The sequence below is a fragment of the Lygodium microphyllum genome, chromosome 3, assembly GCF_053477565.2.
Source record: "Lygodium microphyllum isolate KBCC chromosome 3, Lygodium_microphyllum_v1.1.10, whole genome shotgun sequence".
In the NCBI taxonomy this organism is placed as follows: domain Eukaryota; kingdom Viridiplantae; phylum Streptophyta; class Polypodiopsida; order Schizaeales; family Lygodiaceae; genus Lygodium; species Lygodium microphyllum.
In genome coordinates this window covers 55,431,949-55,448,624 of record NC_141137.1, presented here as the reverse complement: position 1 = coordinate 55,448,624, position 16,676 = coordinate 55,431,949, and the positions used below count along the sequence as shown (strand labels likewise).

General features: G+C 39.6%; 1 protein-coding gene across 6 annotated transcripts; it reads right to left on the bottom strand.

The window, feature by feature from the left end:
• Window positions 1-6,184: 6,184 nt before the first annotated feature.
• On the bottom strand, window positions 6,185-16,439 carry LOC148038359 (uncharacterized). Of its 6 annotated transcripts, XM_087671032.1 has the most exons (17): window positions 16,327-16,439; window positions 16,029-16,171; window positions 14,877-15,056; window positions 14,329-14,362; window positions 13,883-13,943; window positions 13,714-13,792; window positions 13,525-13,602; window positions 13,185-13,349; window positions 12,966-13,097; window positions 11,307-11,408; window positions 11,140-11,189; window positions 10,872-10,944; window positions 7,703-7,815; window positions 7,478-7,613; window positions 7,259-7,387; window positions 6,750-6,860; window positions 6,185-6,559 (listed from the first exon to the last, which is right to left on the bottom strand). In XM_087671032.1, the coding sequence occupies exons 3-17, from the start codon at window positions 14,895-14,897 to the stop codon at window positions 6,380-6,382; spliced, it is 1,464 nt and encodes a 487-aa protein (XP_087527158.1). In that variant the 5' UTR covers window positions 14,898-15,056; window positions 16,029-16,171; window positions 16,327-16,439; the 3' UTR covers window positions 6,185-6,379. The 6 variants fall into 6 exon arrangements, with proteins under 6 accessions (XP_087527158.1, XP_087527162.1, XP_087527166.1 ...); XM_087671036.1 differs by lacking the exon at window positions 14,877-15,056; XM_087671040.1 differs by lacking the exons at window positions 14,329-14,362; window positions 14,877-15,056.
• Between the last annotated feature and the right edge of the window lie 237 nt (window positions 16,440-16,676).

Sequence of the window (16,676 nt, the reverse complement as noted above, 5' to 3'; positions counted from 1 at the left end):
ATAAGCTACTTCAACCAATCTGACTCGCTGGACTTTTCTTGTCATAGAGATTTTTTATCTTATCCCACAACTGCCATGCACTCTGTTCTTCCTCAAAGACATTATAGTGAACCTATTCTGTGAGAGACAATACAATAGTGGACTTGCATAACTCATCAAGCCATTCCTCATCTGGCATAGTTGCAAGCGGATGCCCGCTTAACCTCAAAGGTTTGATCTACAATTTCTGCACCAACACTTGCCAAATCTGGCTCTTCCAATAAGAATAGTTCGTACCATTAAGCTTAGTGATGTTGAAAATAGCATGGTCAATGGACGAACTCACCATAATGCAGGCTGGAAGACTGTAGACCGTTCAAAACTGCTTGTTGTTTACTGTAGAAAATGACCAAAAAATCACCAAAATCGAGGGAAAATGGCAAGGAAAGTGGAACCAAAGCTCTTGCCCACGAAGTACTAGTGAAAGTACATCATTTCAGAGTGTTTCAACATGAAAAATCCATGTCAGTCCATACATATATGCTTGCTCTAATAAATTTCAGATTTTAGTAAAAGAGAGCTAACAGTGCCAAATCGGATCCCAAGACAATCAGATACTGCCAAGACCAAATTCGGCATCAGGCGGGCATAGCATAAGCATATGACGGTCAATAAGTATGAATCCAACACCCAAGTATGTCATACAAACATCTGCCAGTGTGTAGGCACACCCCCAGTCAATGGGGCAAAGTGTTCCTGCCACTACCAAAACTTGACACAAGTAGGTGTCAGTTCACAAAGATACGAATCCAAAACTGAGACTTAGCTCATAAGCATACAGTGAACCAAGACATATGATGTATCATCCCAAAAGGTAAGAAGTCCCAAAGTCTCAAGTGTTTGTAACTGCTCAATAGCATGTAACAGTTCAATGCATAAAAGTACCACCTGCTCAATGTCTGATAAGCATTCAAGAATGCTCCCACTAGCACAAAAGTTGTATGTACGAGCTCAAGAGCTCAAGCCAAGGCAAGACACAGTGCCAATGACATAAGTCCAAGACAATACATCAATAGTACATCCCGAACATGTAGGCGGTAGAGCATCCGTATGTGTAGCATCCATAAGCATGTAAGGCATCAAGTACATCCCAATCCAAACTCTGACAAGCCAAGTAACATCCAAGACAACTCCAGATAATCCAAAATGCATCCAAGGTGGAGCTTCAATGAGCACTCAAGATCAATGTATGCATAGGGTAATCAACCGTGACATGAGCATCAAGCAGTAGGTAACAGGTATGCATAAACCCAAGGAGCATCACTGTCAAAGCATATACCACTGTCAAGCACGAACCATGTCAATGAGTGCGTAATGTCAAAGATCTTACAAAAGCATCCGGAATGAAAGCCAAGCTCGAAGTCGTACCCCAAAGATCAATACTTCATGGCATATATCCAAGACATAGGCCGGAACCAATAGGCATAACCCAAAGCATGTAAAATAGCTTCATCCTGTTTTTATTACAGCATGAAATGACTGTAAAAATTGAGAAATTTCAGTCCCAATTCAGTGCCAAAATGATGGCATAACATGTGCAATCCATCCCCAAGTCAATCGGCATCCAATAGGCATCAAACTGGTTGACTATGTATGCCCAGACAAGCATAGCATTTATTGTCAATGTAGGATCAGCATAACATGACTGTGAACTACTGTAAACAGTCCCAAACAGTGTTTGAATCAGCCCCAAATCAATGTCCAATGCTCAAGCCTGCAAGACCAAGCATCAAGCATGTGCAAATGCCTCAGATGAAGCTTGTGGAAGGGCCCAATGGCCTGGAGCTTGAGGAGGACCGGTGTAGAGCAGATATGGATCAGCCTGAAACATGTGCAAATAGCGTGTTGCTATCCTGGGGGGCCTACAGCCCACGTGGCATACCTGGGGTGGAGTAGGGGCTCAAGTAGGTGCCCAAGGAGGCACACACCAAGCCTCAAGGGTTCTTGAGCAGGGGCAATGAAGATGTGAACCACCGGAGCTTCAATGGTGGCTGCCCCAAACTGTTCACAGCCTATGTGACCAGAGAACTAAAGTAAAACCTAAAGAAAATGATCAAATACCTCTGATGTAATGCCCTGAAGGTGCCCAACAATGTAGGGAAGGTGCTCGGGAAGCCGAGGAGTGACGGGAGCTCGAAGGAGTCGGATATGGCTGTCGGGAAGGAGACCCAATGCAAGTAGGGAGTCAATGGGATGCTGAGAATGCCACGAACCAAACTCAAGAGTCGGAAAGCAAAGCTCTGATACCATTTGAAAGGGAGCGATGGATCAAAGGTTGGACTCGAGGGCTATGGCGGGAGAGCAAGAGTAAGAGAAAGGGAGGGACTAGAAATGGAAACTCCAAAAGTCACAAAGTGTGACCGGGCCTTCCTTTATTCAAACTGTTACTAAAAGAATAAAGAATAAAGTGACGGTGACGGGCGCCCGCTACCTGCAGTGTGCAGTGGCGGTGACTGTCAGTGTAATAATACACGGGCGGCTAGGCAGAGGTGCCTTTACCTCCAACAGTATGTAGGTGTAACAAAATAAATATAATAAGTGATAAGTCAATGGCCATGTGAGTATTATAATGACCACCGACGTGCTAAGTATAGACGTGCGGACCCATCTAGCGCCCAGTGGTCCATCATCGATGTCTGCACATGTTGAGCTTAACATCTCAACATCCAATAGTGAAGATAGAATAGTATATTATCTACTTATTTCCTGTCGTGCTAAGTAAGCTTCAAAACAAGATCTTAATCACCTCTAATGATTTGGTAATCCATCTGCAATAAGCATATTTTAAGCTATTGTCCAAACCTACTGTCCACACCAAAGCAGTTCTATTCTATGCAAAAAAGAGAACTAAAATTTACACAAAATCAACTCTACAATTACAAAATATGTAAGTCTTGCAGCATCTTCATTTTAAGCTATAAATCACCTCAATCTGATATCAAATGAAAAGTTGTAGCCAAAATACTAAAGTGTTGTCAAATTGCCATAGCTATCCACGATTTGTGCAGGATGCTCTATATTCACTCAAAATTGATAGAATTACTTCCAAAGTGAATGTTTGAAATATATTCTCACTTTTTCCTCTATTGCATATATGTTTGAGAGAAGGAAAGTAGAAGAGAATACTCATTCATGTTCTTTTAAAAAGCTTCAATGATGCTCAATGTCTAAGCATTCGAAACAATTTATTTGACCTAAAAGCCAACCACTAATGGCTATCCAAATGTAACCAAATCATACCAAATCAAGCAATGAAAGCCTTGAAATCGAGCCTCAATGGGTTCTTAAGTCAGAACACCTAGTTAACTTAGATATAGAGCTCAGTAATGAGATTAGTGCATCTTTGAAGACACAAATAACAAGATAAATGTCACAAGAAGAGCTCAAATCATCGATCTTCATGACAAAGCTTCACTCCTTGTACTCCTCACTCCAAATATGAGCTTCCATGAGTGTTACTCTGCTATAAATTGAGAGGAAACAAAGGGTGGGATGTGAGATCTTGTGACCGACTCCTATATGGCTATATGTAGAGAATGGCATACTAAAGGCCATCAATAAGGAATCAAAAGGGTAAATTTGTGGTAGGGTCTCTAGACTCTCTAAGGCCAACATTTGTCTTCATGGGTGTAGAATTGAGATTATCTTAAAGCGATTGAGTACTATGACCAACTCATATGATTGTCTATGCCTCTTGGGCATGCTTTGCTTCTAGTCGAAGACAACAAGAAATAGGTTCCCCATCCATTCTCCACTTCATAAGTCCAAAATCGTTTTGGTGCTTAAAACAAAGACACTTTTGATGTATTATGGCTAGCCAATATGGAATCTCTGTCTCCTAGTGGTCGTTTATATTTAATCCAAGGCAACAAGAAATAGGTCCCACATTCATCATCTCCTCTTAAGTCCAAAATTTCTCGTTGTTGTCTCTCCTTTGTGAGTTTAGACATTTTCTAGAATAGTGTTGCTTTTGTTGTATTGAGAATCTTTTTTAAGGTATCCTAGTTTGACTCGATCACATGGCATGTCAAGTGGACTTTACTAGATTCAAGATATTTTTATTTGAATAGCCCCATTGATAGTCATCCTATGAGAAGAACATGGTGTTGTGCAACTCAAATGAATATCATCACTTAATATGGTGAGCATCTCATTTCATAATAAGATGGTATTATGCAACTCAAACACTTTTAAAACAATGAGCACCTCATTTTCATGACAAAAAAAGACAACCATCTAAAGAAAAGAGAGTATTAGGGCCATGGTAAGTTGAATTGATGTGTTTTTGAATTTTTTAACAATGCAGATTGTCATGGCACCAAACACAACATTTGGATTCATTGGAAAAAACAATCCCTTACTAAAATATTGCAAGGGTTGTATTAGGATCCCCTCTTATAGACACTTGCAATCTTGATAAGGGGATTAGAACAATGAAACTTAGAGATATGCTATTGTTTATATGAAAGTATCCTAATATAAACAATAGCATGACATGTTAATTGGTTGATAAAGGCATGTTAGCTTGTCCCTACAATGTAGTGTCAAGGGTTAAATCTAGTCGAAGTAAATCAACAAAATAGAGTCTTATAATTGCAAAATGAAAGTTAAGGGCCCTAGGGATAGACCAAACATGAGAACGTACACTATCCTCTGTATGCTTTAATTAATTTGCTAAGTTCATCTTAATATGTTGTTGGTATACATTATCAAGCTCAAGCTTTTGTCAATTGTTTGTCGCATATCGTGATCACAATGTAGAATATCAATTAGTGATCACAACACCTATTATCATCAATCACTATCATTGCATCAACAAAAAACCAAAACCTAACGCTTCACATTTTATACCTATATTCGTGTGCCTCATAAGCTTATGCAATGCCACTTCTTTTGTAAACTTGAATGTAGTTCTTACACAATAGTGAGCTGAAGGAGGACTATTCTTCATTTGCTTCTTCATGTGTCTTCTCATCACCTTTTTGATGCATCCAAATGAATTATACATCTTTCCTTACTCTCATGATAGACAGATCTTACTTATTGGACTTCATGATTCTCCCTATACCAAGGTTAGGTAAACTTACATGATCTCACTGAGCACAAGCATTCACAATTTCAATGTTTATGATGTAGAACAGAAATAATGTTTTACTTGTTAAATCTTTTTTTACTGGATAGTTGAAATCGTTATGCATTCATAATGTTTATGATGTAGAACAAAATATTGCTTTACTCCAGTACTTTCTTATCAAATACTTAAAAGTCATAATGCACCCAAGTTAGAAAACCTCGTCCTAGATAGCAACATTCACTACAATGCCACTATCATTTGAGATTATAGCCAATCCCTTGACAACAAAATGAAGGCGAAGTTGAATGAAATTTTTTCTCAATTGTTAAGGGCAAGATTCATCTAATGCCTTGCACTCAACATGACAAAGTGCAGTATGACTCTTTGAACCTTGATTGACTAACCATGGGTATGTCAATAAATATGGGGTTTGGACTACTATGACTCAGTGCCATTTGTACCGTATATAACTTCCTTCAAACACTATTCAATAGTTTTAGTAACTATCTGATGATGACCATTACATGTTGGTTATTTAGCCAAATACCATTAGTTATTATTTGGCACATGGAATTAGTGGCAGGAGATGTCATTGGAAGTGGGAGGGCTGTCGTGCATGAATCAACAAGGGAGAAGAGGATTTATGGAGCAAGGGTGAAGCCTACTACCTGTACCAAGCAAGTTGAACTATGAAGCTTGCACCCCAAGCTTAACTTCCATGAACTAACACACAGGTCCCAATGAGTAGCCTAGTGATTAGAACTCAGGCACGTAATCCATAGTATTGTGGGTTCAAGTCCCTCATATGGCACTGGTAGGAACACATTCCAGTGACTGGAGTAGGCTACAAGATGGCATGCTGCTCCTGTGTATTGAATGACTCTCTATTTTGTTTTCTATCTGAGAAATGCCTTACTGAGAAGTGCCTTACTAACAGCATACCTTGCTTCACTATATTACAATGCTCCTGGATCTTAGGATCTTTTGTGAATAGTTTGTCAAGTTAAAAACCTTGAATGACCAAAACGGAAATTACTTTAACATGAACTGCAGAAGCATTAATAGCCTCCATTTCGACAAAGAATACAGCCTGACCAATCTCTAGATGAGTTAAAACTCAGTAAAAATAAAGACAAGATTAGGCCTTCCATACTTGATAGCCTCTAAAAGAGACATGAAGGCTTGGGAACAAAATGAAGAACTCACTTTTCATGTAGGTCATTCCAGGCCTCACAACCTAATCATTGGGAAAAGCTCTATATTTACTCATGGTTTCAACCCCACAAGTCTCAAATCTTCAGGTTTTTTCAATGTTCCTGGCGGAAGAAATTCTGCAAGTTGTCTTCCATGTTCCACTAGAAGCCGCTGACGCTCTCGTTCAATTGCAGCTTCTTTCATTGCAGCTTCTGCCTCCTCCTTCCTTTGCTGCTGTGCTGCTTCTTCCAGCTGATTACCAAAAAAGAAATACAATTTGAGCCTGAGTTCCTTTAGGTACTTGCATCAAGGAGGAGAAAAACACACAGTTTTGTCAAGCTCAGTTACAAATCCGAATAGCTGATATATACCGTTAAAACAGCACACTTTTCCTGGCTCCGCTTACTAGAGAGAATATCTAGGGTTTAAATTTTGCTATTACCTGTGCTTCAAAAGCTTCTTGTTTTTCTCGCCAAAGCCTTTCAGCTTCCCGTTTATGTTCCTCAATCCTCATTCTACGTCTTTGCTGGCTCAATTGCTCAAGTTTGTGTGCCTGTAAAAAATGAGCCACTGTGATACATGATCAAATAAAAAGAGCCCCACAAAAACCAAAATAGAAAGAGGTGCAAGTCTTAGTTATGCTAGGTTCTAAATGATACGATGATTTTGACAAGCACTTGCTTCAAATAGGCATGCATGATATAAGGCCATTTCAAAACACAGATATAGCAAAAATCCCATTGTCAAATTCCTTCATATGCATGTATAATTCAACCATTCATTATGTTCAATTTATTTATGCTGACCCTCGGTGTTCCGTAGATTAAAATTTAGTGCTAACAGTGGATAAGCAATTTTAGGCCAGCCACACTTTGCTGATGTAGAGTCTAATGTTTGTGTAACAAAAACCACTTCGTATGTTTTGATTAAATAAAACCTGCAGTAAAGTACCTCAGCGAGTTCTTCCAACATTTTCTTTTTGAAGTTTTCTCGTTCAGCAATTTCTTCCTGCTTCCTTTGCTCTTTTAATCTTTGATACATGTCACTAGCAGCTCTTAGATTCTCACGGACATGCTCTTTCTGAGCAGCACATGACACCAAAATAAGTCTGCAGATACTGTGATAGTGGTATCAAATCTACACAATGAACAATGTCAAGCAATGTATTGCCTGTATTTGGAGCTCTTGTTGCCGTTTTTGATATTGAGCCTCTGCAACCTCAAAGAAGTAGTCATTGATTGTTTTCTCAAGTTCCTCTTTTCGCCGTTGTTCATCTAGCTTTCCAGCTGAGAGAGCAGCATATATCCTGCAAAAATCCATGGGCCTTTTGTCAATCCAAACCAACTTCAAAACACAATTGCACTCACTAGTTGGCAGAAAAATATATCATGGCACCTTTCATCTTGCTCCTTTTTCAGTTTTTCCTTTGCTTCCTTCTCAGCAATTCGTTGATCCAAAAGCTTCTGATACTCCAGTATCTGCCTCTCCGCCTCTTCTTCTTCTCTTTTCTGAAGCCATTCCAAACCATCATGTTCTATTTTACTTGCAAAGCACAGAAAATTAGCATTATGTAAAGACAAAGCTGCATAGGAAATTAACATTACACAAAACCACAGCTGCATGTTACAATCATTTGATATTTTCTTCACAGTAGTCCTCACTTTTTGAAAAATGCCAAAACAAACCAAGCTACCTCTGATATATCAAATTAACTAAAGCTATTTATCACACCTACTAGAGATGTATGAGAATGACATAGATAAAGCTAACTAACAGCTTTTTTGGCCAAAGCACTACTTTTTTGTTTGCATGTTATTCAATTCTGTTTCGCATTGCTCTCAGACAATGGTTGGCAGAGTGCATACCTCTGTGTGTGTGTGTGTGTGTGTGTGTGTGTGTGTGTGTGTTTCTTCTCTCTCTCTCTCTCTCTCTCTCTCTCTCTCTCAGCCCATGCATCCACTTCCGCCGCAACCCTGCATCCCTCTTGGCAGCCCACACCCAATTTCTTAGCATTCTTTATATTGCTGCTGTTTTTACTCTCTTACAGCCATGGAGAATGCAAGTACAGCATGTGTGAGAACCTAGGCAGCAGCCATTCCTCTCCTCTCAGCCCTGTCAGGCTAGCTCCCTTTAAACCTGAATAAAGCAACGTCTTTAGTAAAGGCTTAGGATATCCTCTCCCCAATAGGAAAATATGTACTTCCAAAAGGAAGGAGAGTGGTAAGACTCCCTCATATTAGGTGCCTACACCTTGCCCATAAGTCCAGCGTAGAGAAAACTTGAGAGTTAACGAAGAAGGACAAGGATCAGCTGTGGTTCCTGCATCTCTAAAACCATGTTTGTGTGCACATGAGCAATCAACAAGGCAGCTGCATAACTAGTAGGTATTGCTATCGTTTTTAATCTAAATTCCATAAAAACACACTATTACAATGCTACAATCTAAGATCCTCTCTTCTTCTCTAAGATCTCAAGGCTTCTGCACTTTCTAGACCAATCTCTTACCAAAAAAGTTACCTTCTACCAGTTTTGTCATGAGAAATCCCATTGTTTGTAGGAGGAATAGTGTGGGTTTGCAAGGGAACCGGGCAAGGCAAGTCTATTTGGAAGTTTGCTCCATGAATTTGAGCTTAGCGTCGACTGTGTTTCTAGGGTTTGGACAAACTGAAGTCTACAGATGGATGTTTAAACAGTCTAGAGTTGGTTTGAGTCCAACAATGAAGGTGATAAGAGTTCTTGGATGCTTAAAAGTCTCACGATTGATTGGAGCCAATCAACACGGGTGACAAGGCCTGTGAGCATCTAAGATCAATTGTGTTGCATGAAACTGCTAGAAAACAGTCAATCATGGTTGCTATATAATAATGTAACATTGCGGATTGGCTATTGAAAACACTCAATCATTGGATTCTTTCTCTCTTCTCAATTGTTTTCACACTAGAAACATCTTTGGACAAGTTTGTTACAAAAACAATGAGATTGTAGCTCTTGTATCACGGAAAATGCACAGGAAAGTTAGAAAAATACATAGTAGAGTCTAATGGAATGCATATAACAAGGATTTGAGTAATTGCCCTTTGGTTTCGGCCATAAAATGAATGAATATTGCTTTGATGTGGCAGTAGTACCAAGTCTGAATTTACTCGGTTTGACAATGAATTCGGTGTGCAAGGTTAGGGTAAAGCACAGGGATTGATGCATGAACAAGGCTAGGGCTTTGTACAGTAAATCAGATCAATTTAGGACTCAGATTTGCATGTATTGCACATTGTTTATAGTGCTCCAGCAATATGGAACTGTGTCTGCATCTCCAATGTCACTTTTTTGAGTCAATTGGACTAAGGACATGTATTCAAATGCATTATACTTCTTAGAGTGTGAAGGGACAAATTTGGCTTGCATTTGGTTGAGGTTGGTAAGAGCAACTAAGGATATGTATTGCCAATGAATCTAAACTAATCCAAGAGCAAGGCACGTGGTAATCACCAGCATTGAAAGAGTACCAGTTTGCAACATCAAGTCACTCGTGATTTGTGTAAGCTTTGAGTAATGATACAAAAATGCCATAAGGGGTACCAATCTTTGGGGGTGCTATTGCATGTCGCTTAATATACAAGAACATTCTAATTGTCCTATTCATCAAGTTTTTTGTTTATTTTATGACTTATAAGTTATTCATATATGCAACGTAGCTTATGTTCACCACCCTTTAAGATTATTTTTAAAGGCGAGTTTCAATTATGAGAAGAGTTCTCCCATTGAGGACTTGCCTCTATTTACGATCACATCATAAAAACAATGCTTGATTACAGCATTTTAAGCATGCAAGACACTTGTGTGCACATGGGGGGGAGGGTTTTTTCTGACACAGCCATAAGACCAACACACATGGATCAGTACTCAAACAGCAAAGTCGATGCTAGGCATTCAAACATTTCACAAAAGTAGCAAGTATGCCACATTTGCAAACTTCTGTCCTAATAGTGGGTGTTGTCAGCTAGGTCTCATAGTAGTTGTCCACCATAGGAATGTACTGTAGCATGCTCTTGAGATAACAATTCTGATGTGCATCCAAAATTATTGCAAGGACAGAAATTCATCAACATTGTTAGTTGTGGCCCAGCAGACATGCATCTTGTTTAGCCAAGACACATCGTTTAAGCCAATTCCTATGACTGGGAAAACAACTCATGTTGTTGTTACAGAACTCTCCTACCTTACACAGATATTCCAAACTAGCATACAAAAGTGATTATGCCCAAGAATAAAAAGGAATAACAAAGCAAAACACAATACAACAAAATGACCCGACCCTAAGGTTATCTTCTATGTAAAATATATCGAAAACAGCAAGACATTGTAAAGATGAATGGCACTGAAGAGCTTCATCATTTTCTCTGTCACTTAACTAATTCTAAGCAAGTTGCGACACTTGCTGCATTTGGACAGCAAGGCTAGATGTACAAGTTACCTACAATTTCATGTAGAATGTGAGAGTGATTAAAAAGTTGTACATCCTTGGATACTAGAGAAGGAAAGGCACATGGTAGAAGTCTATGCTTACTTTTTTCATTTGCAGTTTAGCCGCTTCTTGAAGGTAATCCATCATGTATTTCCTTTGTTCTGCTTGCTTAATGCTGTAAAGTCACAACAAGTACACATAAATCTTTTTTCAGAATACACCCTCTTTCAAATGCTTGAAACACTTCCCTTGGAGTCTACCCACACAGGTGAAATGGTATTTAACTAACAAGATTTCAGTAACCAGAGTCCAAAACTAGTATTACAATACTCAGAATCTACCAAACATCAATAGTTTTTCTAGTCCGCACATTTTGAGCTTTGCATCTCGATCTAGTTCCTCTTTCGCCTCAGCTAAAAGCTGCAAAGCATGAGTAATTTGTTGACAACTCAAGCACATAAAGATAGAGTCTTTAGATTATATAAATTGAACACCTCGGCTACTGTGCACCATAGATACTTTTGGGGCAAAGATCACCTTGTCCATTTTTTCATGTTCTTGCCATTTTTCTTCAACTTCTTTCTGTTTCTGTGCTTCCTTTTCATGCAGCTGCCGATCCAAGCTTTGCTTTGCCACCAACTATAAATAGAAGAGGGTTTAGGTCTGCAATCTGCATGTTTTCTTTCCCCTCATTTTCTTGGCAAAAAGCATCTAGTCTACTGAAGCCAATGGTAATGAAGAAAAAATATATAGCAGATATACAGAGCACAGTATGAATCGTCCATAGTAGGAAGTATATATCAGTGATATTTGCTCAGCCATGCAGTGTGAGGAATCTATTAGAAGATGCATGCCTATTTACGTATGGGAGGAAATATGCACACATGCATGTGGCATACCCACAAAGTTCAACCCCCCCCCCCTCCCCAAAAAAAAAAAGAAGCACATCTGCGAAATTGATTTCCCTACCCCCTCCCCCAGAAAAAAGCACCTCTGCAAAAGTGATTGCCTAATCACTGTTCTAAGTAAAATTCATGGCTCTACGATTGGCATTGTGGAAAATTAGTAAAGATGGTCACAAATGTGCTAAGAAACCCTTGGTAGCAAGAGAGAAGGAATGTAGAACGACCCGATTGCAAGTGAATTATGTTTCTGTGATTCTCAAATACACAACACCATTCTCTTTTCTTTTCTATCTTGACTTCAGCCTAACTTTAGACACAGGCCATTTTCAGGCCAACCATGTTCGATGATGCCTACTATTCATCACCATTATAACCTCCTTATCTTGCCTGTAACTGGGCATTTTCAGGCCAACCATGTCCAATGACGCCTACTATTCATCACCATTATAACCTCCTTATCTTACTTGCAACTGCTCATCCGTAATGACCCTGCTATCCAGTCTATGCAACAATGAACATGGCCAAAGGATCAAGCCTCCAATAGGGTGTCAAATATACCAACTGTGTACACCCAATTGCACCGCTGGTACGGCATGATAGAACCAAATTGTCCAACGTGTACAAATTACCTTAATGCATGGTTTATATAATTCACATCCTCAAGCAGCATCAACTTCACGAGCTTTGCCCTTTTTAAAAAACCCATGTTCAACCCCCAACACAATTCACCTACAATTCCAGTTTGAAGAGTCATACTTCATAGTAAGACTCTCATGCTACAGGCATCATTCTAACCTTCGCATGGGAACAAACAGACAGACACAGTATACAGCAAGCCAAAAACAGTAAACTACAATGATCAACAACCCAGTTCCCCAGTCAAATCACTGAGAAACACACTCCATCATGTGATTGTATACAGCAAGTCAAAAACAGTAAACTACAATGATCGACAACCCAGTTCCCCAGTCAAATCACTGAGAAACAGACTCCATCATGTGATTTGCTGCCTATTTTGTCCAACTCTATTAACAACTTAAACTTCACCAGTAAAACCATCCCAGATATTGTTCTTTTAAGCTATCAGAACAGAAATGTGAAATAGAAAACATACAGTGTTTTAGCCATCTCAATCAGTTATGATGCTACGCTTGTGAAACTAGTGTTCTGGAGCATTGCAACAACTTACAAGAAGCAACCACCAAAACATAAAGAAAAGAAGAAGTAAATGCACATGTCAAACATAGATTGATGATGGTTTGAAGGACAAGTTCAAAATCTATAGGCTTGCCTGCAACATCTGTCGTTGATGAAGCTGTGCTTGCTCCTTCCTTTCATCTTCTGCAATTCTTTGCTCCATTGCCTTATGAAAAGAAGCATTTCGAGCAGCTTGCTCGAGTTCTAAGAGTCTTTTTTCTCGTGACTGTAAAGGTCTTGAAAGAAACCTAAACATGTCAGTTCCTTTCAAAAAACAGTTGAACACATGTCAGCTCATTGAATAGTTACATACCTGTTGATGCCTTTGCTTGTTTATTTCCGCAATTTTCAACTTGGCTCGCAAATCCTGCAACTCTGGTGAATCTTTGATCAACTGGTAGATAACTCGTTCTTCTCTCTCAGTACCAATATCATTTTCCTCTAGGGTTTTTGCGATCCACATGTCCTCTTCATTGGCCTGCTCTACATGCACATAGTCACAATGGAGAAGCCTATGTGTTATGTATTATTGTCTAAAAGAGCCTATTGCAAGGTACTATTAACAATGGTCATAGCATATGGATTATTGTTTCTATTACAAGGAATTAACCAGGCTTATTGATTTGCAACTCTGAACAAGAGATGAATATGACCAGCTCAATAGCCTTTTTCACTCTCTCTTCTTTTTCTGTTTCTTCTTTCTTCGAAACCAGAGCTGCTTGTTGTTCAGCCTAAAATAAAAGAAAACCAGTTCAGTAAAAGTGTTCCGTAAAATGTCATTTGTGAGATTCACATCTGACCTACATGAATCATGGTATTTAAACAATCACCCAAGAGCATACCTCCCGCTTCCGGCGATATGCATCAGATCTGTCCAAGAAACTGTTTGCTTCATTTGCCAAGCGATCATCCTTCAAATATCTGAAGGGCATAATTTTATTGTATTCTTTTGCTCAGAACCCATGGCGATGAAATCTACAAAATCAAAAGAGGCCTGACATGACAATATACCTCACAATCAGGTCTTTGTGATCATCATTTCTTCTCTGCTTCTCCAATCTAGCATCAAAAGCTGGTCAACACAGAAGTCATAACATCAGTTATCATTTGATTATGCAACTGATTTCCAGAGATTGTACTACCACAGTCATGGTACTGCTCAACTAGATAAACAGCTTGTGAAGGATGCATATATGCCACATGCCAGCACAATGAAACCACAACCAAATTTTCAAACATTGGAAATCAGAACATGTTGCATCATTCAATTTGCACACCAATGAAATTATAATCACAACTGCCTTTCTCAGTTGCCTTTCTCACCAAAAAATAACAATACTGAATGGCCGAAAATGTCATGTAGTTCTCATAGTTATTAGAAGTCTCCTATTATGCAAAGGAAAAAACCACTCTAATAGGAACTTTGACTTCTCCAAGCCTAATGAAACTATGAATACCTGATGCTTTTGAAGGATTCAAGTGGATTCCTGCCTGTAAACGGTGAAAACATAATCAATTACATACTGGTGGAACAAGATACTATGTGTGCAGATTCAAGTTGCAGATACGCATAAAAAGCTAAAACTTTTGAACAGTGCCACTTTGAAAAAAGATTGATAGTTAACCAGCTCAAAATCAATAGGTACAAGGCTTCTGTGCGGAAGGCTAGATGAACAGAGTGTAACCTGTGACTAGTTTGTACAAGGTATGGAAAGCTTAGAGGGCTGAGAACAATCTCCTGTCCTCATATCTTTTGTGATCACTAACAACACTTTTCAGAATATGGCCCAAAGACTTGATTAGGGCAGCTCGACTTGCATTACATTATGAGTCACACACAGTCAATATCTTGTTGACAATGAAGTGGCAGGCAATCGGATCCTGCGTGACCTCTCCTAAAATATTTGCATCCTAGCTCCACATGGTAGCCAAATCAGTTTGATGGCAAAGGATACAAAAGATTGACCCAAAGCCATAGAATAATCCTGCAAGTGACCCAACTAACCTCTCTCTCTCCACTCACCATCTCCCACACCTGATTTCTACTATACCCTGAAACCACCTCTGCTCTCCATCGCAATTGACATCATGGTCATAGCCTGCCTCCATCACTTTGGCATAGTCATTGTGCACTTCACCTTCATCATCTGCAAATGGCCTGGCTGAGACTTGTCATCTTGGTTACCTGCCACGTGTATGCTCAAGTCTATCACCTCAACCAAGTCCGAGGCCATATTAACAAATCATTTAGCACATCTCAACACAAATTCAATCATCACTCCTGCAACTTTTGCAATGCATGGTACAAGTCAAAAGATTGCAGGTGCCTCTACACTAAACAATATCAAAGCAAAAGTAACTTTGTGGCTTAAAAGGCCCCAGATGACCCCGTCCTTGTATTGAATACCAACATAAGTATAAAGGCATGGAGAAAATGAAATTGCTCTCCATTTTTGGTCTAGTGAATATGTACAGCACCCATACATCTGTGCTCCATGTTCAGCATGGCATTCATTTGCAGCTATGTGTGTCTGGAAATCAGCAATTTTACTTGAGCTGACATGGGTAGGTGCATTACATCCTCACACTACCAGTGACTTGACTCCTATGGTCAATGACTTCTTCTCTACTCTAAACAAGCAAGTGCACCTTCCATTCTTTCATAGAGCCTTTCCAACAGTTTGTCAGAGCCTTTTTATGGATGCTACTGTTCATCACAGAGATGGTTAATCCATACATTGGCAATCAACTGTCAGTAGTCTACTTAAGCAAGGGCAGCATTTGGAAAGTGGTGATGACTTTCAATTTTATAAACTATATGTATGTTTGATGAAACCTTTAATAGGCCAAAAATTAAATGGTCAAGCTTGCGATTCAAGAGATCTTTGATTGTTTACAAGTCAAAAAATCACACCCTTTCAGTCTAGGTTTGGGGGCTGATTGTCCGCCCCTCTCCCTATACATTCTTTCAACCATGTGTGCAGCCTGCATAGGCCCCTCGTCCCTCTTTTTAGCTTGCATTGCGTACTTCACACTTGTGGTTATTGCCACTATTGCAAAGGACGTGGCAATGCCTAAGACTGTTAACATAAAGGCTAAATGATGTTTGAGTCAGCTTATTAAACCATAACTTTTGCAACACGAGAAGCTGGCATACCATTGTTGTTCAACCTGTCAAGTGTCCAGATTGACACCTGCAATTCGTTGCTTCAACAGTAGACAGTCGCAGAAGGTCTGCCTAGGTGCAGGATGTTGTGGCAACCTATTTGTAGCTGCCCGCATGGTAATATTACTGCAGAGCTGCGTATTAAAGGATTCAATCACGATACATTCAGACTGTCTGACATTGACGGTTTGTAGCGACATAGGCATCGGAAGTTACAACAGGAAACTATGAGCTAGGAAGGAAGAAGGCATATCTCGAATGGATGGAAGACATGGTGGAAGATGCGTACCATGGTGTCCCGTGCGAAGGAATGCACGGCCGTGACGACGGTTGAATAAGGCTTTGATGTACATTGTAAGTCCCTTTTGGGACCGTCTCAGGGACGGGACATACTCGGCCCAAACCATTATCGCTAATTGCGATTACAACCTTTTTTTTCTCTTAACGTAAAATTAAACGAATTTCTTCTAAGGTGGACCATTAAAACGATAATGATATGAGATTTATGTGATTTTTGCAAGGGGCGGTGGGGTCTTAGAGTGGTGGGTGAGGTTTTGTTGCTCATTAGTCCTCCCCATGCACTCCACTATGTGGGGCATGGTTGGATGAGCCACAAGCTTATCAGAGATGAGGAAATGC

What these genes read in the sequence shown, in the direction of transcription:
- LOC148038359 (XM_087671032.1), bottom strand. Translation starts at nt 14,897, where the DNA reads ATGGTGAGTGGAGAGAGAGAG. An exon ending in TGAAAAAGGCTATTGAGCTG is followed by an intron (nt 13,350 to 13,524) that starts GTCATATTCATC and finishes CATGTAGAGCAG; the next exon opens with GCCAATGAAGAGGACATGTG. An exon ending in TGTTGGAAGAACTCGCTGAG is followed by an intron (nt 6,861 to 7,258) that starts GTACTTTACTGC and finishes CATTTTTTACAG; the next exon opens with GCACACAAACTTGAGCAATT.